The sequence below is a fragment of the Falco rusticolus genome, chromosome 5 (genome assembly GCF_015220075.1).
Source record: "Falco rusticolus isolate bFalRus1 chromosome 5, bFalRus1.pri, whole genome shotgun sequence".
In the NCBI taxonomy this organism is placed as follows: Eukaryota; Metazoa; Chordata; class Aves; order Falconiformes; family Falconidae; genus Falco; species Falco rusticolus.
This window is the reverse complement of record NC_051191.1, coordinates 21507596-21535021: the sequence shown is the minus strand read 5'-3', so window position 1 is coordinate 21535021 and position 27426 is coordinate 21507596. Positions and strand designations below refer to the sequence as shown.

Below are 27426 nucleotides of genomic sequence, written 5' to 3'. Positions count from 1 at the left end.
CAGAGACTACCTGGGCAGAAAAGCAGCGCTCTCTGGGGAATGCTACAGCCTCTGCAATTAGACAGTATTAATGATGTGACTCCTGGTACTGGATGCTCTTTAGGATAATTATTAATTAATAATGAGCTGTCTAGTTACATAGAAGTGCAAAAGTGTTGTTGAGCACTTAACAGATATTAATGATCTTTGACTTTGCTGGGAGTGGGAAACATTGTGATACACAGTTTGTCGATGCGGGTCTCGAAAGTGGCAAAGCCTCACAGGGCTTTTGAGGATGGGTAAGACTTTGAGCTAATCTGCACTCAGCAGGGCTCAGGGCTCAAACTGAAGGTAAAAGAGCTGTTTTCAAATAGTTCATGATGCCGGGTTAAAGACCCAGCCTCAAAACTTATGTAGCAACAAGAGATGCTACACACACATGTGGGTGAGGACACAGGCAGAAAGCAAAGCAAAAAAATCTTGAATTATTCATGAGTTCCTGAGTACCTTGGTCACTGTGGAAGCTGAGACTGAGCTGCATTTCAGGTTTTCCCTGGAGGCTTGGGAATCTCTATAGCTTGGTGTAAGCTGACTCATGTCACAGAGAACATCTGCTGGTGAGCCAGGACAATACACCAGAGTCCTAGACTCTGTGGTTGTAGACATGCTTTTCTTTTCCATTTTCATACCAGCAATATCTTCGATTATCTCACTTTAAAAAAAAAATTAGTAATCTTAGGTGCTGCAGGTTTTAGGGTATTGGACTTAAAAGTTAGCAGGGAAGCTGTTCTTTTTAAGCAACAAATGTCTTGCAAGTCAGACCTCTTTAAGCTATGCCTTCTCAAGCATCCAGAAATAAAATGCATTAAAATCAGCAATAGTTGCTTGTGATTGTTTTTTTCTTCTCAGGTTGCTTCTTAGCTAACCATCAGGATATTTGGCAGACTAGGACAGGACAGAATGAATACTACCAGTGCTGATAACTTTATTCTGTGTGCTACATGGACTGCGTGGCTGTCAGAGAAAGGAGAGGCTGCCGAGAGCAGTCCCTTGCCAAGTTTCTGTTTCCTTTATCATCTCTAGTGCTTTCTGACATTGCAGCCAGAAAGTATCTGGCAAGAAATGTCTGTTTATCCTCTTAAACGCATTGATCTTTCTTATACTGTGATAGGAGCAGCCTGCTAGAGGCTTGGTGCTGTGACCTTCTCATGGTACAGAGCAGTAGTTAAACCCTGAAGTTTTTATAAAATCTTAGCGTGCTTCTGGTTTACTGGGTTAAAGACAATAAATAACTACTGAGAGCCCAACCTCAGTCTGAAACACACCACCACAACTCAAGTCTTGCATTTTGTTTCCTTCCTATTTCTCTTTCTTTGGCTAGTGGAAATATCTCCCAGGAAATTTATCATGCAACCATGTTTCTGTTTAACATGGATCCTTATGGTAGATAAGAATTGTTGATCTGAGAGATTGTCATGCAGACTGAATATTTTTCTAGAAGCTAGTGGAGGTGTCAGTGTACCTTGACAGTGCCAGACTGAATGCCCAGATTGTCATGCAGACCAAATCTTTTTCTAGAAGCTAGTGGAGATGTCAGTGTACCTTGGCAGTGCTCAGATTGAATGTTGTTCTGTTGACTTCCATAGGTTACCAGAGAAGCAATATGAAGCAGGACAGTTCATCACTCATACATCTGTGAGGAACCCTGGTGGAAGTAACTACCACCTGACACAGCCTCTGGCCTCCTTGTTAGCTTAGGAGCAGTGCACTTTGCACTTGTTTCTGTTGACTTCATTTGTGCTCCTCTTGTTTCTGCAGGCCAAGGTCAGCCAAACATCACTGATTACTTCAGGAAGTCTCAGACACAAGTAGGTTCTGGTGGGGTGAAGAGTAGAATCAAAGAAGAGCTCCTGGATCCCATTGTCACCGAACCTGATGATTCCTTCAGCAGTGTCTCCACTGTGATGGAGATCAGTGGTGATTCCTGTGCTTTTATGGAGGATGAGGACCTTTTACCAGCTCCCAAGGAAAACTCCAGAAAACGGCCTCTGTCCACTGCAGCTGCAGGCATTCACAAGCCAGTACATGATTTGTGGGGTGATCCTAAGAAGCCAATGGTGGTTCACAGCCAGATCAAGCAGGAACTTGATGATATGGAAATTGAACCAGTCCCTGATGCACACTATGGACTCCTGGGGACTCGGAACTGGGAAGTGCCTCAGGGAAGCATTAGCAAGCTGCCTGTTGAAGTCCTTAGGAACATCTTTGCTTTCCTACCAGTGACTGATCTGTATCAGAACCTGAGCCTGGTGTGTCGCTGCTGGAGGGAGATAGTCAGTGATCCACTGGTAAGGACTGCTGTGATATTGATTTGAGCCTGTCTCTTCTCCTACTGCTCCGTTCTGTCTTCATCTGGTGGCTACATGTGTTGCTGTAGGAGCATCCATGCTGTGTCTGTCTCTTTGTTCCTTTTAATCCCTTTATTGTTCCCTAATACCCACATCCTTTCTTAGGTCTTTTGTTATTTTTTGGTCTTCTGGGCCACAGTGGCATCTTCAGACACCAGCTTGTATCAGAAAATCAATATTGGGGTAACTTCCCTTGATGCATTCTTCCCATACATGGAAAGAGAGCATCCTATAAGATTCCACCAAATTCCCCTTCACCGTTTTCCTTGCAGCCTTTTTTTCTGACGGGAATCATGCAGGAAATTCTGGCTGGCAGACTGGGCAGTGTCCTCTTGTGGCCAGTGTACGTCACTGTCCCCCAGCCTGTATGTGTGTGTGTGTGGCGTCTCTTGTAGTCAAATGGATTTAGAGGAAAGGCCTTTAACCCCCGTTTTGTGGAGCTTGGTTCATCTACAGTCAACGCCCTCACAGTACTAACAGTCGTGAACCCACTGGCAGTCATTCTGGCTGTAACAAGGATCTCTGTATTTCAACTCAAGGTGGCTTGGAGACAGCTGGCACCACTAGACTCGCTCACCATTTACATTGGAAACTCTCAGCTTGTACAAAGAAGCTGTTTTGGCCTGACTTAGAGTGGTAGGGGACTGATCACAGCCCAGATATTTTTGGGATCCAAGTTCTTGTTCATGCCCTTCCGGTAAATTTGGACAAGTAAGGCTGGTCACAGTGCAAATGTTCTGCACTCTGCTTTATCAGCACAGCATGCATGCTTTGAGCCTGAAAATCTAGAGAGATGCATAGAAAATGCATGCATTGGATGTTCAGTGTGCTCAAGCCCTCTCCCAAACCTGCCCCTCACTCCATGACTTAGCCTAAAAGGCAGCATCCTGGTTTTACCAAAGACATCCAAACAGCAGGCTGCAGGAAGGTAGGGCTTCATGGACACAGGGATTTTAAGCACTCAGACCCTGCTCAGAGCAGATCTGTGCAGTAGTGCTTAAAATACCCCCATTCCTTTAATGGTTTGACATTTGAAACCGAACCAGCATCACCCTATTCCCATCATTCTAGAAAAAACAGCCTTTTATAGACATGTTTGCAGGCTATGAGGAACAAGTCTTTCTCTCTTTCCTCTGTTTCCTTTTTCCTTCTCCATCTTATACTAATTACCTGTTTCCGTCAAGCTACAGGGACTTTTTCAACTCCAGGTTGTCTTTGGAAGTCATGTTGATTAGCTTATTGCCAGAAGAGACCTATTTTCCAGTGCTGTGAGATGAAGGATGGTGGTATGTGCTTCTCGTTCTAGTTCATTCCTTGGAAAAAGCTATACCATCGGTACCTAATGAAGGAGGACACGGCCCTGCACAGAGTTGAACAGATCTTGCAGGATTTCACCATAACAAATGAGCAGGAAGAATGTGTGTTGGGGCTGATCAGGTGAGTCTGCTTCAGCGCTTGAGTTTGTACCTGTAGACCCTCAGACCTTCCTTGCTTTGGGTCTTCTTCCATTTTATCCTGTGAATTGCTAGGAGACAAATGGATTTGTCTTCCAAAGAGGTGGGAGGCTTACAGGAAGATGAGGGAGAAATTATTTTAACAACAGAAATCACTACTAGGGTTCTAGAATAGGGAAAAAACTTTCCCTTTCCTCTTCCTTGTTCTGTTTGGAGCACACGATCATGTGCTCATCACAGAATCATTAGGCTGGAAAAGACCTTTAAGATCATTGAGTCCAACCATTAACCCAGCACTGCCAAGTCCACCGCTAAATCATGTCCCTAAGTGCCACATCTACACATTCTTTAAATAACCTCAGGGATGGTGACTCTACTGCCTCCCTGGGCAGCTTGTTCCAGTGCTTCACAACCCTTTTGGTGAAGCAGTTTTTCCTAATAACCCATCTAAACCTCCCCTGGTGCAACTTGAGTAAGTTTCCTCTTGTTAGTTGCTGTATGGGAGAAGAGACCGACCCCCACCTTGCTACATCCTCCTTTAAGGTAGTTGTAGAGAGTGAGAAAGTCCCCACAAGCCTCCTCTTCTCCACACTGACACCCCACCCCCACCCCAGTTCCCCCAGCTGTTCCCCATCAGCCTTGTGCCCCAGCCCCTTCCCCAGCCCTGTTGCCCGTCTCTGGACACCTCCAGCACCTCAGTGTCTCGTAGTGGAGGGGCCCAAAACTGAACACAGTATTTGAGGTGATGTACCAGTAGAGGTTGAAATCTGGAGAAGAGGAGCTGGAAAGGGGATCTAATTGCTGTCTTTCCCCGCCTAGTGAGAGGCTGTAGAGAGCACAATGCCAAACTCTTATTAGAGGTGCACAGTGACAGGACAAAAGGCAATGGGCACAAGTTCCAGCATAGGAAATCCAGTTGAATATTAGGAGAATGGCCAAACACTGGCCTAGAGAGGTGGGGAAGAATCTCCATCCTTGGAGAGGCTTAGACCTCACCTGCACAAACAACCCAACTTGAAGTCATCCCTGCTTTGAGCAGATGGCTTACAAAGTCACTTCTGCAGTTTCCGTGATTTTGACAGCAAGTGAGAAGTGATGGATAAGTGAGGGAGAGGCTCCAAAGCCGGGGACAGGGATAGCCTTGTACTAATGTCTGAGGAGATGGAGGAGCTGAACATGGATTGGGAAGAGGAGGCAGAAGAACAGTCTTGGCAGTGGCCTTTTTGACTTGGATGGTGTGTCCTCTTGAAGGGCAGGGAGATGGTTGTTGCACTGAGTAGGAAAGAGGTGAGGAGAGCCTGAGCAAGAGGGTGTCGGCAAGCAACTGCTGAATTTGGAGGCTCAAAGGAAGGTTTCGGAGATGCATCTGTATATCAGAGCACAGCCGGGTTGGGTACAGCAATTGAGAGAAGCTGCCAGAAGCTCCAAGACAAGCTTTAGATGACAAAATAAAAAATGGCTGAGCTGTCCTGTCACTTGCTGCCTTTTGGCTCCCAACAACAGGTTTGGAGGATGCCGTGTGGTTGCTTCCTGCAGGGTGACTCTGCTGGTGTCGTGGTTTAACCCCAGCCAGTAACTATCACACAGCCACCTACTCACTCCCCCCTGCCAGAGGGATAGGGAGGAGAATCAGCAAGGAATGTAAAACTTGAGGGTTGAGATAAGAACAATTTAATAATTGAAATAAAGTAAAATAAAGTAAATAATAATAATTATAACAATTATAATGAAAAGGAGAAAGAGAAGGGGAGAGGAATGAAATCCAAAGGGAAGGGAAAAAAGAAAACAAGTGATGCACAATACAACTGCTCACCACTCGTTGACCGATGCCCAGCCAGTCCCTGAGCAGCAATTGGCAAGCCCTGGCCAACTCCCCCCAGTTTATATACCAAGCATGACATCCCATTGTATGGAATACCTCTTTGGCCAGTTTAGGTCAGCTGTCCTGGCTGTGTCCCCTTCCGATTTCTTGTGCCTTTCCAGCCTTCTTGATGGCAGGGCCTGAGAAACTAAAAAGTCCTTGACTTAGTATAAACATCATCTAGCAACAACTAAAAACCATCAATGTGTCATCAACATTGTTCTCACACCAAATCCAAAACACAGCACTGCACCAGCTACTAAGAAGAAAATTAACTTTATCCTGGCTGAAACCAGGACAGCTGGAAAGAGTGAGACTCAATTTAAGCACCCCTTTCAGCATCCCTTTACATTTCAGGATCTGTCATGTCAGCACTGCTTTTCCATCTCCTGATCAGCCAGGGTCTGAAGAAAGGCTCAGCATCTCCTGGATTTAGCTAAAATAAAGTATCTCATGGAGAGTGAGATTTGAGCTCTTGTTCCTGGTTCCTCACACCTCCAGTGTGTTTTCTTCTTTTCCTTTCCTGAAAGCCTGCTTTTCTGGACCCACACTGACTTATCAGTCACAGCTCAGCAGCAAGCCCAAGCCTAGGTCCCTGATAAAAGCAAGTGCTCTGTTCAGATCTCTGTAGTCTCGAGGGCAGTTTTATGTGGCAGTTAGATGGTGCAAATAGAAGAGTCAAATTGTGTTGAGAGCAAGGTGGATCCGTCTTCTGGAAGGAGACTTTGAGACAGCCAGAAGGAAACTTGCAGACTAAGGGCTTGATGCAGCAAAGTATTTAAGCACATCTGTGTAACAGAATGGGGAATTATTTGTCTAAATGGCTTTCAGCAAAAGAATGGGTTGGAAATTTAAGTTCAGCAACTTGCAGCCTCAGCACTGAATGCATCCCATCAAATCTGAGGGGCAAAGAGCCAGGCATAGTTAAACTTGGTGTGGCCTGGCTGATGGTACTTTAGAGAAGGCATTCTATACTTGGAGAGTAAACTTACTTGACAAGGCTTCTTTGCGAATGCTGCTGTTCCCGTTCTGTGCAGGTGTGTGTCTGCCATACGCTCCGGACGGAAAGTAGATCCTGGTGCAGTTCTGCAGTGTTTGAAGAGTCATCACCTCTTCTCAAAGGCTGAAGTCTGTGTTGTCAACAAACTGCCACATTTACAGAGCAGGACAGGGGTAGGTTTAACAGTTACTAACTGGTTTATTTGGCAGGTTTAACAACTGCTGGTGCTTTGAGGTCATATCTACCCTCCTGCGTCTAAAGGTTTTCCACTTGGGGTGTTATTCAGGGTGACTGAAGAGGATTTAACTATTCATCATGGCATAAGTGGTTTCTCGGTGTTGAAGCAGGGTTTCCCTGCTCCTAAAGGCTCAAAGCGTTTTTCTCACTCTTTCTTGTTACCTATACCAGCCTGAGAACATATGGGCCATAATTACAGTCATGGTGCTTTTCTCCGATGGCGTCAGCGACATCCAAAAGCTGATGGTGTGTCTGCAGAGACCCAGCTCTACCGTCTCTGTTGTGGATGTGACAGAGACACTTTACTGCATAGCAACACTACTGTATGCAATGAGAAACAAGAACATTCCAATCACTAATAGGTAAGGAATATGGAGATGCTTCCTGCCTGCCTGCCTCTTTCTAGCCATGGTGATATGTAATATATACAGTGAATATATGCTTATGAGCAATTATGTTGCTGTTGGTTAGGGCTCTCCAGTTCCTCAGTGTGTGCAGTTTGTCAGGAACAGCGTGCCCATCCCTAGGTTTTTGCAGGAACATTCAGGAATGTTGCCTTTAGATTTCTGTTAATTCCTCACCTGTTTCATAGTCTGCTTGTTTTTCAGGAGATAGTGTTCAAAAAAAATATTTTTTTTTCAGAAAGAAAATCAGGTTTTAAAGCAACTAAAGAAACTTTCTGATTAGAAATAGGTACACATCAGCTGCAACAAGGTAATGTGGTTATTACCTTCCTGAGACCTGTTAGTTACTTCAGTCCTCTTAAGTGATACTTCAAGTCCTGTGGGCTCCCACTGCATGTGCCTTTTATTCAAGAGGTGCCCAGTAATGCAGATAAGAGTCCACAGGTTGCTTCAGAATTGCAGTGAGGATAAGGATTAAGGACACATGTAAATTTTTCTTCTGAGAAGACTGGAAATGAGCTACACTGGAAAATGAATCTGTAGCTAGAAAGAAGATAGTTCTGTAAGCTACCCTCTGTGAGGTATAGTCCAGCCTGTGTTAGACACAGGAGAAGGGTTCATCCTCTGCTTGCTCAGCCATGGGCCACATGCTCAGGCTACTAACCAGGGAAATCAGGATGCTTGTTTGGCCTGTTTGTGATTGATAAGTGCTAGCTAAGGTCATCACCTTGAGTAGGTGCCTGCTGAAGATGTGGCAGACAGAAGGTGTCACTTGCTAGCAATGAGAGCTCATGGACAAAGCACCCACATCCCATCTCCATGTCCTGGAACAATCTAGACTAGAAGAAATAGGAATGACCACATCTGTTCTGTCATTATCTCTTCAAACCCCACAAGGTTTGGAATTTAGGGCATAAGGAGGAAACATGTCCTCAAGGAACTGTCTGATACCTATTTGCAGCTCCTAGAGCAACGGGTGAGTTTTAGCATGCAGGTCACCTAATGTGACATGTGAATGTGAGTGGTGTTCCCCGGGTGTCAGTGCTGGGTCCAGTTCTGTTCAACTTGCTCATCAGTGACCTGGATGAAGCGACAGAGGCACCCTCAGCGAGTTTGCTGGTGATACCAAGCTAGGAGGAGCAGCTGACGCACCAGAGGCTGCGCTGCCATTCAGCCAGACCTGGGCAGGCTGGAGAGATGGTGGAGAGGGACCTCATGGAGTTCAGCAAAGGCACGTGTAGGGTCCTGGCCCTGGGCAGGGACGGCCCCGTGCACCAGCACAGGCTGGGGCTGACCTGCTGGGAGGCAGCTCTGCGGAGAAGGGCCTGGGAGTCCTGGTGGGCAGCAAGCTGCCTGTGGGCCAGCAGTGTGCCCGTGGGGCCACGGGGCCAGTGGGATCCTGGGGGGCATGAGGAGGAGTGGGGCCAGGTGGAGGAAGGGGATCCTCCTGCTCTGCCCTGGTGAGGCCTCGTCCGGAGTGCTGTGTCCAGTGCTGGGCATCCCAGTTCCAGAGAGACAGGGCGCTGCTGGAGAGGGGCCAGCAGAGGCTGTGGAGATGATGAAGGAACTGCAGCATCTCCCTTCTGAGGAAAGGCTGAGGGAGCTGGGCCTGTTTAGCCTGAAGAAGAGAAGACTGAGAGGGGATCTTATCAGTGTCTACAAACATCTTAAGGGTGAGTGCCAAGAGGATGGGGCCAGGCTTTTTTCAGGTGTGCTGACAGGACAAGGGGCAGCAGGCACAAACTGCAGCACAGGAGTTCCAGCTGAATATGAGGGAGAACTTCTTTACTGTGGGGGTGACAGAGCATGGGACCAGGCTGCCCAGAGAGGCTGTGGGGTCTCCCTCTCTGGGGACATTCAAAACCTGCCTGGACACAACTCTGTGAGCCTGCTCTGGGAGAGAGAACCTGCTTTAGCAGGGGCTGGACTAGGTGATCTCCAGAGGCCCCTTCCAACCCCAACTGTTCTGTGACTCTCTGAAGTCTGTCCTGGAGTGTGGCTTGGGGTGGCAGCTGTTAGGTCACAGGAACAAAGCTGCACTAAAAGGTAAAACCACAATGGTGTCAACCCTGATGTATAATGGAGATTAATTTTACACTACTTATTGCCAGCATAATTAAAACCACAGGGTTGCTGTGCTCCTCTCTTTGCATTAACAGCACACCATGAAGTACTGTCAGAGCTAACGTGCTTGTCTAAAATCATTATAAAGAAATTGATGAAACCAGTTCACTTCAGAGGCCTAAACTGGCAACCAGTTCTCTCAGACTCCCCAGACTCTGTTGCCAACTGTGGTTCAGGAGAGATCCTGTGGACTCTGATCCGAGGTCATGTTTGCATAGCAAACCTGAAACAAACCCAGCAGGACCGAGGGAGAGGCCACAGGCACAGCTGTCCCCGTGGTGCCTTTGCAGTCACTTTTCAAGGTAGAACTAACTGCACTTTAAAATAATTAACACTGTCTCCTGCAGCTCCCTGAGCACTTGGGACTTTGTGCGTCATTCTGCTGGAAGAATTCAAGATACGGGCGGTCTTTTAGGTGGCTGCAGACGTTTAATTTGTTATTGATGATTTTTCAATGATAGTTTCTCTTTTGTTCTTTCTGCCAGGATCCATTACAATGTTTTCTCCTGCTTGTATCTGATGGAAAATCCTTCTGTAACTATGCAGAAAGTAGAAGAGGAAACATTTGCTTCACGCTGCAGGCAAGACTTATGGGCTGAGTGATGCTGTTGTAGGTGATCCAAGCAATGTACCTAAGTACACAAAGCCCTGGTGGAGTGCTGAACCTTGGAGGGGGAGCAAATGTTTCATGGCAGGGGCTGGTTGACAAGACTCTCAGATTCATAAGGATTAGTACAAAACCTTATTCTGCCCCTTGCCATCTTCTCCCTGAATTCGTAGAGGAAAACCAGAATCAGGCCTTACATCTGTAAATACTGAATTACCAAGCACTAACTGAATTTAGAAGTCATTCACTGATGGGCCTGTGTATCGGTGCAACACAGTTCTCTGTGCTCCAGTGTGACGGCCACTGAAATTTCACAGAGCCCAAATCACCCCAAAATACCCTCCCAAATCATCACTCTCCCCATGGATAAGTAGCTCTGGAAGCAGGGAAGAGTGCCTGCTTTAATTTTAACAATGTCTTCCTCTAGAAACATGCAGTCAGCCAAAATGGGGTTTGGCTTGCTGGTGACGTTACTGTAGCGCAGATAACGTGGGCCATTCATTTATGAGCGCTGCTTTTTGTGCATGGGAGGAAACAAGATACCAGCAGCAGGATATTGATTTGGCTCCTGTTTTCTAGATCCTCTTGGATAACTGTTACATACTCACTGTTACACACATATATAGCTGTTATAAATTGGCATTGGTTGGTAGCTTGCTGCCTAGAAAAGGACAGTAAGGAGTGAAATGCTTTCCTGGCCTGTGGAGGTCCAGGCTTTGTTCCGTTTCTGCTGCAGTTACCCTGGATTGAGTCATTTAATTTCCTTGTCCTTACTTACGGAAGGGGAATAGTAGTGCATTCATCCATCACAGAGGTCTAGCAAAGATAAATCCAATAAAATCACTGATGATCCAAGGCACAACAGTGAGAGAGGTCATAACAAAAAAAAAATAAATAGGTAAACAGATGCTGGGTTTCAGCCAGCCCTTTCATTCTACCCCTCCATTTGAAGTCTTTTTCTAAGCCAGTTTTGCTTGTTCAGTAAAAGATGCATCCTGGGGGCAGCCATCTAACTGCCAGCTGTGAAATGTCAAGGATACTTAAACAAGGCTTTCCGCCCTTGTGCGTGGTACCGGGGAGGACCCTGTGTGAAGAGGCGATTAACACTGTTGGCTGATTACAGGTTTCAGACCTTTATGAATAAAACAATTGCATTCCAGCCAGAAGTGCTGAATGCCTTTCTTAATCAAAGCTCTCAGCTCCCCTGTAAGGCAGGGATAATTGGTCTGTCCTACATGCTGAGAAATTGGAGAGCAATTTAACATAACATGCTCTCAAAAGCAACAGAGCACCCCAAACCCAAGGTGCTGTTTGTTTTCAATAAGCCTAAGGAGCCAGGGTGTCAAATTAATTTTTAAGGCATGGCTTAGGGCCCTTGGGAAGATATTTCCTATTTAGCCTTCCCCAAGGTTTGCTTTTTATTCCTTTGTCTCTGGTCTTTTCTTATTCCCTGCTTTTCTCATTTGCACAATAACCAAGTTGCTGTAGTTTCACCTTCCTGCTTGTTGGGTGGGATCAGTCATTCATTGGTTTCCTTCTGTTGTTAGTTGCTTTGTTTGTTTTATGTCAGGGGATTTATTTTCTTAATTTTTGGATTTTCTGTTTTTAGTATCTGGCCTGAAGTAAAGCTGACGCATGAACAGCAGAGGATTTTGAATCACAAAATTGAGTGTGGTCAAAGAGTGAAAATTATGGCATTTGCAGGTAGGAATGAATGCATAACCTCTAATTTCACCCCTTCCCTCCCTGCTTCTTCTGTCCGAGGAACTGTGTGGATGTCAGGGGTGTTAGCTTTACTTTTAATCAATACAAAAAATCAGAGCAGGCTTTTGCAGAGAAATAGGAATGGGAAGCATGGTGCTGGTTACTGCCATGCAAGCTAGGTAAATGTCATATTCAGACAGGATGCTGAAACCAAGTGTTTGAGTGCTGTCAATGACTGCCCAGAGCACCTTGTCAGGGAACCCAGGAGAGGAGAAGCAACTCGCCATGTGTTACTTAGCCATGTGCTGAGCCTGTTTCAACAGTATTATTGTCCACAGGCCACTAGACAGAGTCGCTTTTACTTGTTTAGGTTTAGCATCCCTGTAGGAGCAACACAAGCCAAGAAATATTCTGCACTTGTGCACTGTTTTGAAAAGGGGAATTGCATCAAATTCAAGGAGCCTATTTAAAAAGGAAAAGTAAATAATCTCTATCCACCTGCAGAGAGTTTCCTTTAAAGACACCATACTGGAGGCTCAGAGCTAAGGCATGCTCTCTGCCAGAACAGACTTGCAAAAGGACATGTACAGCTAAGCACCACAGTACAGAAGCCACTAACAGTGGTTTCTTATTTCTGTTTTTCTTATGTTTGTTTCCTGTGTACCATTCATTTTATGATCTGGACTGCATCATGCAGGAGGTGTAAAGGAGCATGTTAAGGGTGAAGTGGCCAAACCAGTAGCTGAGTGTGTTTTTTTGCTGAAAGCTGCTGTGACAGTGGAGTTACAGGGAGATGTGGGAGCAATCTACCAGTGAGCCCAATATCTGTACCAAGTGTATTTGGTTTGTGTGGCAGGGTTTTGGTAGCCAGGGGGCTACAGGGGTGGCTTCTGTGAGAAGCTGCTAGAAGCTTCCCCCATGTCTGATAGAGCTGGCCAAGGCAAAGCCCATCAGCAATGGTGGGAGTGCCTCTGGGATTAAGAAGGGGAAAAACCCCTGGGAGCAGAACAACAGCAGTGGAGAGAGGAGTGATACTATGTGAGAGCAACATCCCTGCAGCCCCCCGGTCAGCGCAGGAGGGGCTCCGGGCACCAGAGCAGAGATTCCCCGGCAGCCCATGGTGAAGCCCATGGTGAGGCAGGCTGTACCCTCAGCCCTTGGAGGTCCATGGAGGAGCAGATCCCCACCTGGAGCCCATGGGGGACCCCGTGCTGGGGCAGGGGGATGCCCAAAGGAGGCTGTGACCCTGTGGGCAGCCCATGCTGGAGCAGGCTCCTGGCAGGACCTGTGGTCCCATGGAGAGAGGAGCCCCGGCTGGGGCAGGGTTGCTGGTGGGGCTTGTGCCCCCACGGGGACCAGCACTGGCGCAGCCTGGGCCTTAAGGACTGTACCCCGTGGGAGGGACTCACGCTGGAGGAGTTCATGGAGGCCTGTCTCCCGTGGGAGGGACCCCACGCCGGAGCAGGGGAAGAGTGTGAGGAGGAAGGAGCAGCAGAGACAATGTGTGATGGGCTGACCACAACTCTCATTCCCCATCCTCCTGTGTCCTTCAGGAGGAGGAGGCAGAGGAAATTGGGCGTGAAGTTGAGCCTGGGAAGAAGAGAGGAGTGGGGGGAAAGTGTTTTAAGATTTAGCTTCTGTTTCTTGTTAGCCTATACTGATTTGATTGGCAATAAATTAAAAATTTCCCTGATTCTGTTTTGCCCATGATGGTAATTGCTGAGTGATCTCCCTGTCCTTATCTCAACCAACAAGCTTTTAATTATATTTCCTCTCCCCTGCCCAGCTGGGGAGGGGAGTGATAGAGCAGTTTTGGTGGGCACCTGATATCCAGCCAGGGTCATACCACCACACCAGGCAAAATAGTAAAAGATCCTCATGGTCTTCATGAATGAATCGTTGGTTAAAAGCTAGGAGGCAAAAGTGGGAGCAGGTGGTCAGTTTTCTGCACGGAGAGCAGTAACTGCTGGAGTCCTGGAGAGGTCTGTGCTGGGACCTGCTTTGTTCAATATTCACAAGTCATCTGGAAGGAGTGTGAACAACAAGGTGGCAAAGTTTGCTGACACTGTGTCATCGCTGAGGATATGAAAAGGGGTAAAGAAGGAAATGTGCAGAGCTCTTCTTGTCTCAAGTCTTTGTTTTGGATGGTATCCCACAAGTGAAGCATTTTCCGTAAGGTGTGGACAGTGCTGTCTGGCAGCAAACTGGAGTAAAGGAGAGCATCATTAGTGGGAGATCCTATAAGAAGATGAGCCCATGAATCATTAAAAAGAGTAATTTTAACATTTCATTTACCAAGCTGTCTTTCAAAAGAACCAGTACCTTCATGTATGCTCAGACTTCTAGAATATTGGGTGGTAAAATTATTTTTTTAAAAAAAGCTTTTAAGCTGCAGACTGTAATTTTTCAAAGCTGCTTTGCTCCACAGCTTCTGATTTCAGTTGAGTCAGTGAATAAATTCCCATTAGCTTCAAATAGTCCTGCTGTACAGTAAGACAGCAGGGAGGAGAAGGTAAAGCTGATGAGAGGTGTGTGGATTCATTCATTCCTGACTCTGGATGCTTTATTCTTCACTTTCTTCTGTTCTTCAGGTACAGGAAAGACCTCAACCTTGGTTAAGTATGCGGAGAAGTTTGCTGATCTGAATTTCCTTTACGTGACATTTAACAAAGCTGTTGCAGAGAGGGGAAGGAGTGTCTTTCCCAGAAACGTTACATGCAAGACTTTCCATTCATTAGCATATGGAAGTGTCGGCAAACAGTGAGTGGGGATTTTAGATTCCTTTGTTGAAGGCTAGTGGAGCAGGGAAAAGAAATGGCAGAAAAGGAAAGTCTAGTTTTGAAGTAAGCCTCCGGGATGGTTTTGAAGTAAGCCTCCAGGATGTGAGGAAGCAAAAATAACGGGGGATATTATTCCTTTCACCTGCTTCAAGCCAGACTGTGAGTTATGGTTTCTGAATTCTTTCAGATTGAATGGGTCAGTGATTTTAGCATCTGCGTGAGCCTGGAGAAACAGATTCCTTGCCCTGCTCTGGCATAGGCTGTGCTGACATAAGTCCCATTGCTGTTCTGGGGGCTGTTCATCCTGCCCATGTTTGTAGCCCAGGAGCACTTCACAGTGAGATAGAAAGCCAATGAAAATGGCTTTTTCCCATTTACACTTCAGTGGTACAACCACTCTAAATGCTGCTTTTCTTTAGCCAGAGGAGGGGGTTTCTTAACCTGAGTTGTTCTAATGATACAGCTTCTGGCCAATTATGTTGGTACATCTAAACTGCAGAAAGAAGGGAAAATGAGCCATGAGCTGGAAGAAGAGAGGAATCTTCTCACCTGGCTCTGAAAACAATCTGTAATTGCAGGAGTGAATGCTGGGAATATCTCTCTGGCTCAAGTTTTCACCTATAAAATCTATAAAATGAAGAAGTTTGTGCTTCCACCAGGACAAATATATGCAGCTTTTAAATACATTCCATTACGAGGTCAAAGTAGGTGTATAAAACAGCTTCTGCAAGTGTTAGTGTGTAACAGAAGTGAAAATGAGCTTGCTTTTCCAGTAGGCTTTTCATGTGTGTTTCAACATGTCTCTTATTTTTTGTCATCTGTGGCACAGCTACAGAGAAAAAGGCAAGCTGAACTTCTCCAAGATGTCAGTTTACTACATCAGTTCCCTTATCCAGAACCACAAGGAACAATCTCTGTTCATAAGAGGGAAAACAGTCTTGCAGACCCTTGAAAACTTTTTTGCCTCTTCAGATGAAGAGATCTGTGAAGAGCACACTCCTGTGTGGTTCAGAAATACTCATGGTGAGAGAAAACTTGTCAGTCAAGTAGAAAAGGAAGTGAGTATCTAAGGTAAAGCAAGACTTGCGCTGCAAGGTTTAAAGGGGCTGTAGTTATTCCTTATCTTTCATAGTTCAGAGGTATTTGTGCTTCAGCTGTAAGAAACGACTGTAAAAATATTTTTTCCTCTGGTGACAAATCCAGAGGAACTGGGGCCTGTTTGTTCTCCCTGTTTGCACAGCTGATTTCTAGAGAGGAGATTATCACTGTCTCTGCTCAATGCAAGTGTTTCTTCCCTGCAAGGAAAAGAGAGGAGAGGTTGCATGTATTTATATCAGTGCCTGAACGGCGTTGTGATGTTACATGTAAAGACAATAAACGTTTTCGTAGTCATTTTGATACGCAGAGCCAAACCCAAAAATTCTCATTTAGAGTACAGGCATCTTAGCAAAACTTAAAAGAGTAGCACTGGCACTGCAAACATTGTGGGCTGGAGTTGTGGAGAAGATTAGCCTTTCTGCTCCACCTTGATCACACCTGATCAGATCCAGTCCAGCCAGCAGAAATCCAATTTGCGATCATTATTTCTAGCAGGGAATGAATTGACAGCCTCAGAATATTAAATATCTTTAGGAACCTTGCAAGCTGTCCAGAGAAGCCAAAATAAACACAAAGTCTGTGTTAATATGCAAATGTTCGGGGGTATTGTATTATGCTGTCCTGATAGCCAAGCCAAAGAAATGTTCTTTTCAGGGGACTGCATTTGGAAAAGACTGTTGAGGAGAAGTTAACTAGTGGTGATGCAGAAGAGAAGTAGGAGGAGAAAGATCTGCTGTGCCATGACTATTTTTCTGCTCAAAGCAATCTATCCAGACCCTTCGGTTTTCTCTTTCTAGATTAATGTGAAAGAGGCGAAAGAGATATGGCACAATATGAAGAAGCTGGATGGAGATGTAGAGAAGAAATACAAGATGACTTGTGATGGTAAGAGTACAGATGTCAAATGCCTTCAGACAGAGAGCTGTAGTAGAAAACTAAATGGATTCATACTTCTTACTTCTGGCTGTGCACCAGGAATGAGCATCAAAAAGTATAAAATTCCTGTTCTCCCGCCACTAGCTCACCAGGGAGCTCACAACAGACCCAAAGGGTGGAAGTTTGTTTATTTTTCCGGTTTGGCCATGGAAAATGGTGGAACTCTTCAGATGTGTGATTGGCAACAAAATTGTTGAAATAGTGGGTGAGACAGTGGGCAGAATGAGTGCTAGCAGTGAGTGATTCTTCCTTCCTGCCAGCATGTCCTTTCCTCTTGCTTCTTAGCATGTGTGCAGATAGTGCCAAGGGTAGCTAGGGAAAACCTTTTTCCTTGTCATTTTTTTTGTGCATTAAGGGTTTTGGAGTCATCAGCACAGCTGCCTTCCTCCAGTGCAGTCAGGTTGTTTTGGGTCACTTTTGGTTTTTTCATCCTTCATAAAACCAAGAGAGACAGAGCAACATCTGGGAGCAGTGGCGATTTTTGCAGCCCCTCCAAATGTCATACGTTCCAAGCAAGAAGTAGGGCCAGAAACATTTTGGGGGTTTTTAAGGGACTTGTTTTAAAGATCATGGTGTTTTATTGTGAGAAAATTACCCTCTCACATGTTTTGTTCTTTCAGGTTATTTGAAACTTTGGCAGCTCAGCAAGCCTCAGCTCTCAGGATATGATGCCATTTTTGTTGATGAAGCACAGGACTGCACTCCAGGTGAGTGCATACGTGAGGCAGAGCTGCAACCTTCCTAAGCACTTTACAGAGAGGATGTTCGTGTGGCTCAGGGGTGTGTGAGAAGTGGCACAATTAAAAAAAAATTTGCCCCTCAGCTGTAACGTTAGAACTGACCCTTTGCTTGGTCCCAGATCCTTGCAAATTCAGTAAGGCAGCTTGTAAGCAGGCTACAAGAGTACACATGCATCAGCTTGAGGGGTTGCTTTCAGTTGCTTTGGGCATCTGGATGTGCCATCCAGACTATTTTGCTATTGCTTTGCTGCTAACAGAGAAAAACATAACACCAGCATAGCCAAGGACATGGTTTATTACAAGAGTAGTGAGACATTAAATGCTTCAGCTGTCAGAACAGCAGAGCTGCTCCATCCCACCCTGGCATGGGGTGCAGGTCTTACCTGTTCCTTGCACCACCCCAGAGATTCCTGAGTCACACAGCAGAAAGCTGCTGACTTTCTTTGCCAGGGATATGGAGAGTAGCTCTCTGTGGCAAAACAGGTTGAATTGGTTCTGCAAAGGGATCTAAGTGGACTGAACTGTGTGCTGAGTAGCAAAAGAAGGGGGGCAGAAGAAGGCCTGGTCTTTTCAGAAAATGTTAAATCTGCTCAATGGCTTCATCAGACCATCTCCCACTTGTACTGCCTCAAGATGTGGTCACGTGAGGCTTGGCTGTGCTTTTGCAGCTGCACGCAATGCAAGCACTTGCTCTACCAGCATCACCAAGCCTTGGACAGGCTTGATCAAAGTGGACCAAAGGGCTTGCTGAGGTGTGCATTAAGTCACTGTGCAGGCATGCAGCATGTCCAGATTGCTGGGGATGGGTAGTGGATTTGTGCTGGGCTCACAAGCATGGGAATAAGATGCTGTGGAGCTCCAGTACAGGAAAAAATACCATCATGGAAGGATGTTTGTAGAGCTCACAGTCAGCTGCATGCTTCCCTTTGCCTCTCCCCAGCCTGTTGTCTCCCGCAGCTGTGTTGACCCCTTCTTAAATGCTGCAAGCCATCAGGCAAGAGACATTGTACAGTTCACTCTTGTTTATGAGCAGGCTTCCCCTTAATGCTCTGATGTTTTCCTGCAGCCATTGTGGATATTGTGCTGTCGCAGACATGTGGCATAATCCTCGTAGGAGACCCTCACCAGCAGATCTATAGCTTCCGAGGTGCTGTCAATACCCTCTACAGAGTGCCTCACACCCATGTCTACTATCTCACTCAGGTAAGTTGAGGGTCTTCTTCTGTCCTTCCCTGGATAGATACCTAATGCAGTGGAAAATGTTTCACATCCTTTTTCAGAAGGCATCTAACAGCCAGATATGTTGAGTTGGTTGCCGTGGAGGGTTTGCATTGCCTGGATTAGTCGTGCGCTTTGCTGTTCACACTCTGCACTGCAGAGCTCCTTTGTGCCTTTTAGCAGAGTGATCCCATCACTAGGAAAGTTATGTGGCTTGAAAAATGGGTATGGGGGTAGAGACCTTAGTATATGGCTTATTTCAAGGAGATCCCCTCTTTGCTGGGTTAGTTCTCAGCTCTAGCTGAGTAGGCAGTAGCAGATATCCTCCTTGCTTATATTGCCAGTCAGTTATGACAGTGGGTCCCATGCAGAGAGATGAAGGAGTTCAGAGCAAGGACATGAATTTTGTTCTGGCAGTGACCTCTTTTAAATAAACCCACATTGATTAAGGAGGATGTATTTGCTGGCTGTACACATGATCTTTTTTTCGGGCTCTGCACAAACTCCAGCATTGCCACCTCTGTCCCACCATCATCCCTTTGTCCATGATATCTCCTGCCCTGTTTGTCTGCCAAGGGCATAATTTTCTTGAACAGCTTCAGCTTTGCCCTGAATTTTCCCTGGAAGAGAGCTCCTGCCTTCTTTCAGCCCAAGTGATGCTTGTGTCTCCAGGCTGGATTACCTAACTTGCTACTGTGCCAGCTGAAAGCTCATCCTGATTAATTTTTTGGCCTGATTAGCCACATGAGTACACAATTCTCACAGCTAATACAGGGGAGGAACTACCCCTTGGGAATCCTTGCAGAATGAATCAGTTTAAACCAGCAATACAAGCTGCAATCCATCCAGCTCCTGAGCCAGAATGGCCACCAAACTCATCCACCTGAACTGCCTTTTCCCCTTGCACCATGCCAGCCTTGCCAAGGGGCAGGAGCCAGGGACAGGCACATGAGAACAGGGATGGGCTTTATTTACAGTGGCACATCTTGTGACAAGCCTTGGGACCAGCCTTGTATCACCTCGCTTGTGGAGATTTTTATGGGTAACAAGATTTTCCATTTCTCTTCACTGGTGGAAGTGTGCTCAACCTTAACTGGTGTGTTTTAGTTGTGGTGTTAGTGAAATTTTATTAGGGCTTTGACTTCGCAGCACTTTGGCCCCAGACCTACAGGTTAGGAAACCATACAGAGCAACCCTCAGCCCTGCTCTGCTGCTCCAGCCCCTCACTGCTCCAGCAGCCCAGCCAAGTGAGAGATTGGCTTCTTTTCCCCCACCCCTAGCATCTGCCCTGCTGCAGGACAGATGTGCCATGTCACAGTAACTTACTGGGGAAAAGTGTTGGCAGTGGCAGCACTTGAGGTGGAGAGGCTGGACACCACGTTTTGCCCTTTATGGTAGTCCCATCTCACAGCACAGTTCCTATTGCCTCAGGATTTCCAGGAATAGTTCGGGGGCATTTGGGTGCCTTTTCTAAGAGAAAGGGTGTCTAGAAGGTTGGTGGGAATTGTATAGTTCTATATATAGTAATACTTCTGTAGGTTGTAACAAGTTCATTTTCTTTTCCTGCTATTTCCTTTATTTTTCCACATAGAGTTTCAGATTTGGTCCTGAAATAGCTTACGTTGGAGCAACCATTCTGGATGTCTGCAAGAAGATCAGGAATAAGACATTAGTGGGTGGAAACCAAAAGGGTAAGTTGTGTCGGTGCATCTGTTGGCTCAGTCAGCTCTCTTCAGTGACTGGAAGTTGCAGGGCTACTGCATAACAAAGTGTCTCAGGACTAATCCTGATTTATGAAGATCTTTGTGTTTAGATACCTGCTTTTTAACTGTCCTGGCTAACGGAGAATTTCTTCATGCAGGTGATGTGAGGGGCAGCATGGAAGGGAAGGTAACAGTCTTATCACGAAGCAATTTTAACGTGTTTGAGGATGCTGTGAAACTTACTGGAAAAGAGAGACCGATTAAAATACACATCATTGGGGTAAGGGGAAATTGCCAATGCATCTTTCATGTCCCAACTACAAATCTCCAAGCCTGTCAGCACTTGTAGCAGCGACACCTACTTGGGGCTTGAAATAGGTGTGGCTAATCTGCTGTCTGCAGCACCCAGGTTTAAAACTAATATTCAAGGAGAAAGCAGCAATCTGTTGTGGCTGGAGAAGAGTTATTTGGAGCAGCTGTTCTCAAATCTGTGCAGGCTAGGCTCCTTTTTTAGGTTCGTCTGGCCCTTTTTTCATCAGGCTCAGGTGACACAGCATCAGCTCCAGTCTGCTGGATAGGGCTGGGGCAGAGGAAGAGTGATATATGGCTGTAACAAGTTGCTGTGAGTATTTGCATTAGATGGAGTGCTGCTGACTGCCTTTGGCCGCTGGCAATAACACAGTGTTCCTGCTTTAGGGAAATAAAAATCAGCTGTAATTGCAGGCTGAGTATACAAAGCAATGAAAGGCAGTTGGCTGTGCCTAGAGAGAATACACATTTTTTTAAGCTCCCTTGAGAGATGAAGACAATGGTTGGAGCTGAAGGTGACCTTTGGGCTTGTAGATGCCACACAGGGCTGTGCTGTGCTCATTACTAATTTCAGTCCTGTGATGTTCTGGTCCCTGTCTCAATACACCCAGGAAAGCCAGGAAAAGTTAGTGCAGCAGCCTTTTTGGTGAGGGAAATGGGGATTTTCAGCAATGATGAACATTAACTCCTTGAGGGAGCAACAGTTCTGTTGCTCAAACAGTTTCAGTTTGCACTGAATTTTTATTTGCAAAAAGCACCCATGTATCTGGAAGAGTGTGTGTGTGTGTGTGTGCACACGCACGTCTGCAGAAATTTACATGCTTGAATTGCAGGAAGGTTTTAATAAGACTCCACATTTCAGAAGCCTCAGAGGAATCATTGGTTTTCAAACTCTGAATCATTGATACCAATGATTTAATGTGAGATCTTGTTCTGCACCCGGAAATGTAGAAGCTCAGGCACAATGAACAGATGTCCTAGAGCTGAACAGGTCTGAGGATGAGCCTGCTCTTTTGAATTTTAGGCTGATCTTTTAAGTTTTTAATTTTTTTTTTTTTCCACCAGAAAGCTGCATATACAATGAGCGTTTGAACTGACTGCCCAGTACTGAAAACCTCCTCTGCTTTTGCAGTTTGGAATAAGTCTAAATTCAGAGTGATGCTTCTTTTGATGGAACAAAAAAACCTGAATTTGGAAACAAGGGGGAAAAAATACTTTCTGAAAGTAAAAATGGCCAAAGCAAAGCATTTTGGTTTCGTTTACATTGAAATGGAAACATTTACAGTCAGTTTAGCAAATTTATCTTTGTTGTAGCGGCCCATCGTTTCAGGAAAGAGGATGCAGTTGTACCTGGAGCTGGCTGTCCTGTGAAACAGCTTGGAGTCAATAGGCCAGCAACATTTTTGGCGTAACAGGCTTTTAAAGTTGGTTTTGAAAAAGCAATATGCAGCTATTAAAAGCTAAAATGACCAAGAACTGAACTTTTTTTTTCTGTTAGCAAAAGAGAAAACATTATAGAAATAATTTTTTTCATTGAAAAGGCTTTGGATATCAAATTCTGCTGTAGCTGTGTTACAGTGCCAGTCGGACAGTATCCTCTTCTCTTCTTGCTGTCCATCTGTCCATCTGTCCATCTGCAGAGCGAGAGCAAGCTGGATCATTGCCTTTTCAGCCATCTTTGATTATGCTACAGCTCCAGGGATTTCAGGAAAACAGCTCTTCATCTTCAACACATTTCCCTTATTCCCTTCCTCTTAATACCAATAACCACTGGGCCCTGCTAGGTTGTGTAGGAACCCTAGACAGCACCTTTACTCCTGTATATTAAGCTAAATTGATGTTTATTTTAGGGGCTTGTCCGTTTTGGCCTGAGCAGAATTTGTGATATTTGGAAGCTCAGTCAACCTGCAGATGAACGGAAGAAATGTGAGTATGTCGTTACACTTCTCTGTGTGTGTGATCCTCCCTGCAGCAGTGCGGGTTTTTTAGGTTTTGCTGTGGTGATGGAAAGTGGCAGGCTTCTTGGTGGCTTATTTTCTATTTCCTCATTAAGTTATCTGTTGCAAATGGACTTCTTAATGGGCTGTGCTATTTTGTCTGCTTGAGTGGCTGACGTTAAAACCAGAACCACCAAAACTGGGGGGTCTGTGTCGTGCAGCCCTCCCCAGCTTTCCTCTGCGATGCCTTGTCTTGAGTGCAAGAGCCCAGGAAACTCGTAGATTAGGACTTTTTCCTATGTTTTCTGATTTGATGTCATTTTTCATTTGTCTTAGGCTTTTCCTACTTTGCTTATTTTTTTTTAAACCTGGTGTGTTGAATGCTGTCACTTCCTATATGGATATCACGTAGGAAATAAATAATTCATTTAAAATCTCTCGGCAGCAGTAGGCAAGTATTATTAGATATGGGGCACAGAGACAAACAAAGCATATACTGAACTGCCACAACTGATTGATTACATGGGTGTTGTTACTGGTTCTTTGGAACGTGAGCTACCAGGAAAACTCCTTGCCATCTGTGTAAGAAGAATAATGCATGTTGGAAGGGCCCTGGGGCTGTCTGCCCTGAGCCCCTGCTCCAGTGTGCTGAATTCACATTAAAGTCTTTTCAGACTGCTCAGAGTCTTTTCCCTTCAGTTTCCAAATATCTCTGGGGACTAGGTTGTGCAGACTTTCTAGGACACATGCTTTAGAAATGAGAGAGCTCAGTGAATGTTTGCCAGCTGCTGTCTCCTGAGCTCCTTAAACTTTCGTACCCTTTATAGTACGCTAGCGCTGTAGCTCAAAGTGATGCTGTTCTGTGAGACTACCTGCTCCAATGAGCATGTTGAGCTTTGATGGTGTTTTGCATCAGTAAAGAGAAAATACTGAGTAAAAACCACCCGTCACAGAGCAAGGAGTATATCCCAAACCCATTCATACCACAGTGGCAGTCCATCCACTGTCCCACACTTGCCTTCCCTAGTACTTACTTTGAAACTTGATTAGAATGTAAAAGTTCTTTATATGCATCTGTCAAATAAACTCACGTCATGTGCTACTTCCTTTTCAGCAAACCTTGTTATAAATGACTCCTTTATCAAAAAATGGGAAGAAACTCGGGGCCTCCTCAGTTTAAAGAAATATGCACAGCACACCGATGACAAAGACCTGGAAGTGAAGATTGCAATAGTGGAGAAATACAAAGAGCGGATCCCTGAACTGGTACAGAAGATTGAGAGCAGCCACGTGTCACAAGAAGCCATGGCAGGTAAAGCCAAGCTGTGTCTTTGTTAGAGGAGCAAATTCAGGTCTTTTCTCAATCTATCTCAGTGCTGAATCCACCTTGTTCTGCAAAAGGGCTGCGTTTGGATCAGATCGGGTTTTTAGGAGAAAGGAAGTTGAACAGCAGCTTCTGGGATACATTTGGGACTCCAGGTGGAGTTCAGTGCAATGAATCTGCCACCAAAGGATTGCTTCATGTGACTTTGCTGAGGAAAATAAACCTTTGGACGCGGTATTTCCTACATTTGGAAAGCCCTAGGACTTTATTCTGCTTTTTGGGATTTCTGTTGGAGTTGCTTTGCAACTTGCTGACTAAAATCTGGGGAGGGGACAAAGCAGTCAAGTAAAAAATAAAGCACATTCCTGTTTGGGAGTTGGGGCTGAGGCTCAGGCTGTTGACAACCAGGCATTTTCCTTGGCGAGGAAGTTGTCTTCAGCAGTCTAGACTCCTGCTTTACTTCTGATTTATGTTTGGAGAGAAGTGAAATGAATGCAGAATGAAATACTTTCATTTGACTCAGTGCCTCATCAAATTAAAAATACCGTTATTGCTCTGATGACCCATCTTTTTTCCTTCTTGTTCCCCACGTGCGGTGGTTACAGACTACATAATAGGTACTGTCCATCAAGCCAAAGGCCTGGAGTTCGATACGGTGCTGATTGCAGATGACTTTGTGAAAGTACCGTGTCTTGGTGGCAATTACCAGAGAGCTAACTTCATTATCGGTAAGAGAACAGCTGTGCGCGGTGCCCATCCTGATCTGAAGGGGGGAAAGGAAAGTGTGCTGCCCGGGCTTATCCTGCAAGCCCATGCTTCTCGGCATTTCAAGCGCCCCCGGCTGCCCTAGTGATTATCAGCCTTGTAGTTTCCTTCACAGTGAAACAGGGGCAGGGGAATATTCCTGCAGTCAAGCTTGTAGCCATCTAGCAACAAAGACCAGCTCCACACCTGGGAAAGACAATGCTTTCCTTAGGTGGCACAGTTCATGCCTTGGAAGAGCTGGTTGCTTCCCAGTGAGCAGAGAGGAGCCTGCAGAGTGAATCTAGAGACTGAGAAGTTTCTCCAGTGCCAGGTCTGTGCCTGGGAGGTGGGAAAACATGTAGCAGTGAACTGCTTCTCCAGGCAGATAGAGACCTGCATTTGCTTGGAGGGAGAAACATGGAATGAGGCAGGAGCTATTGGTAGTGTCAGGAACTGCACAGCAAACACAGGAGAGTGCTGCACAGCCGTGCTGCTCTGCAAGTTCACACTCTCCCAGAGAAGCACCAAGTGTCCTTCCAGACATGCTAGCTGAAGCATTAGAAGAATGGCAGAGCTGTTCATTCTTGGCCTCTAAAGCTATTGATGATCTTTCCTCCAACCTAGACATGTATCCTGAGGATGAATGGAACCTGCTCTATGTAGCAGTGACACGTGCAAAGAAGTATTTGCTGATGTCAAAGTCCCTGGAAGACCTTTTAGCACTGGCTGGGGTAAGTGAAATCTTTCCAAGGTAAGCAAATGCTGGAGTGGGACAATTGAGGGCCCTGATACCCATGCTTTGTAGCACACTGCCCCAAAGCAAGCCATCATCGTGTGCAATCTGGCTGAGCCACCCTGCCTGTGAACTGCAGCAGCTCCTCAGCTGATGTGTGAGCGCTCCAGAGGCAGAGCAAATGGCCCGGGAGGGCAAACTCCCAGGCATGTTGCTGTCTCCTGAAGATTTAGAGTCTCAGGGCAGCTTTGCAAGTGATGACATTTTGGGCAGGATGGGCAGCTGCCAGTTTAAAAAAGTGCCAAGAGACTCAGCACCCACTTTCCATAAAATCTGCACATCTCTGATTGTTATGTTTGAAGGCGGGGTGTTAATTTATTGCCAGCCAAGTCAGTATTAGGGTAATGAGAAATAAAAGCTAAATCTTAAAACACCTTCTCCACACCCCTCCCTTCTTCCCATGCTCAACTTCACGCCCAATTTCCTCTACCCCCTCCTCCTGAGCGGCACAGGGGAACCAGGAATGGGGGCTCCTTCCTCCTCACACTCTTCCCCTGCTCCGGCGTGGGGTCCCTCCCACGGGAGACAGGCCTCCATGAACTCCTCCAGCGTGAGTCCCTCCCACGGGGTACAGTCCTTAAGGCCCAGGCTGCGCCAGTGCTGGTCCCCGTGGGGGCACAAGCCCCACCAGCAACCCTGCCCCAGCCGGGGCTCCTCTCTCCATGGGACCACAGGTCCTGCCAGGAGCCTGCTCCAGCATGGGCTGCCCACAGGGTCACAGCCTCCTTTGGGCATCCCCCTGCCCCAGCACGGGGTCCCCCATGGGCTCCAGGTGGGGATCTGCTCCTCCATGGACCTCCAAGGGCTGAGGGCACAGCCTGCCTCACCATGGGCTTCACCATGGGCTGCCGGGGAATCTCTGCTCTGGTGCCCGGAGCCCCTCCTGCGCTGACCGGGGGGGCTGCAGGGATGTTGCTCTCACATAGTATCACTCCTCTCTCTGGCTGCAATTTGTTGTGCACATTTTTTTCCCCCTTCTTAAATAAGTTATCCCAGAGGCACTCCCACCATTGCTGACGGGCTCAGCCTTGGCCAACGGTGGGTCCATGTGAGAGCTGGCTGGCATTGGTACTATCAGACAGGGGGAAGCTTCTAGCAGCTTCTCACAGAAGCCACCCTTGCGGCCCCCTGCTAACCAAAACCTTGGTTTTGGCCATGCAAACCCAGTACAACACTACTCTGTACTGTGATTTCAGTAGCAAGAACAAGGTTGCCGTGTGTTTTTTTCCACAGTCCTTGCATTTGGATGTTGTCTTCCACATATTCTGACTTTTTATCTTAGTACAAATGTGTAGATTCCCCTTTTTTCTATCTGTAGTGGTTACCAGCTCTTACTTCACTTCCTTCCTCGTGAGCTCCTGCTGGCTCTGCTTGATTTTTGTTGTCACCAAGGGTTTGGGTTTTTTTTGTTGTTGGTTTGTTGTTTTTTTTTAAAAAAAATAATGGAATCATAGAATAGTTTATGTTGGGAAAGACCTTTGAGATCATAAATCCAACCATTAACCCAGCACTGCCAAGCCCACCACTCAACCATGTCCCTGAGCACCACATCTACACATCTTTTAAATGCCTCCAGGGATGGTGACTCCATCATCTTCCTGGGCAGCCTGTGCCAGTGCTTGACACCTTTTCGGTGAAAAGGTTTTTCCTCATACCCCATCTAAACCTCCCCTGGCGCAGCTTGAGGCTGTTTCCTCTAGTCCTGTCACTTGTTACTTGGGAGAAGAGACCGACCCCCACCCCACTGCAACCTCCTGTCAGGCAGCTGTAGGGAGCCACCAGGTGCCCCTGAGCCCCCCCTCTCCAGGCTGACCCCCCCCAGCTCCCCCCGCCGCCCCCCCCCAGCCCCTGCCCCAGCCCCTGCCCCAGCCCGGCTCTGGACACGCTCCAGCCCCTCAGTGTCTGTCCTGCAGTGAGGGGCCCAACACCGCACACGGGATCCGAGGTGCGGCCCCACCAGTGCCCAGTGCAGGGGGACCATCACTGCCCTGGTCCTGCTGGCCGCACTGTTACAGATACAAGCCAGGATGCTGTTGGCTGCCTTGGCCACCTGGGCAACCATGTTG

At 46.4% G+C, this 27426-nt stretch overlaps 1 protein-coding gene across 4 annotated transcripts in view; it reads left to right on the top strand.

The window, feature by feature from the left end:
- FBH1 (F-box DNA helicase 1) overlaps positions 1-27426 on the top strand; it is a 32068-nt gene that overhangs the window by 2957 nt on the left and 1685 nt on the right. For all 4 annotated transcript variants that reach the window (XM_037389001.1, XM_037388999.1, XM_037389003.1 and 1 more), the window contains 17 exons: positions 1798-2327; positions 3694-3824; positions 6740-6875; positions 7111-7301; positions 9953-10048; positions 11684-11778; positions 14370-14538; positions 15388-15616; positions 16454-16541; positions 17213-17299; positions 18399-18535; positions 20142-20241; positions 20412-20533; positions 22413-22488; positions 23614-23811; positions 24429-24551; positions 25192-25298. In XM_037389001.1, the coding sequence (XP_037244898.1) occupies positions 1798-2327; positions 3694-3824; positions 6740-6875; positions 7111-7301; positions 9953-10048; positions 11684-11778; positions 14370-14538; positions 15388-15616; positions 16454-16541; positions 17213-17299; positions 18399-18535; positions 20142-20241; positions 20412-20533; positions 22413-22488; positions 23614-23811; positions 24429-24551; positions 25192-25298 (2615 nt within the window). The remainder of the gene's footprint in view (positions 1-1797; positions 2328-3693; positions 3825-6739; positions 6876-7110; positions 7302-9952; positions 10049-11683; positions 11779-14369; positions 14539-15387; positions 15617-16453; positions 16542-17212; positions 17300-18398; positions 18536-20141; positions 20242-20411; positions 20534-22412; positions 22489-23613; positions 23812-24428; positions 24552-25191; positions 25299-27426) is intronic.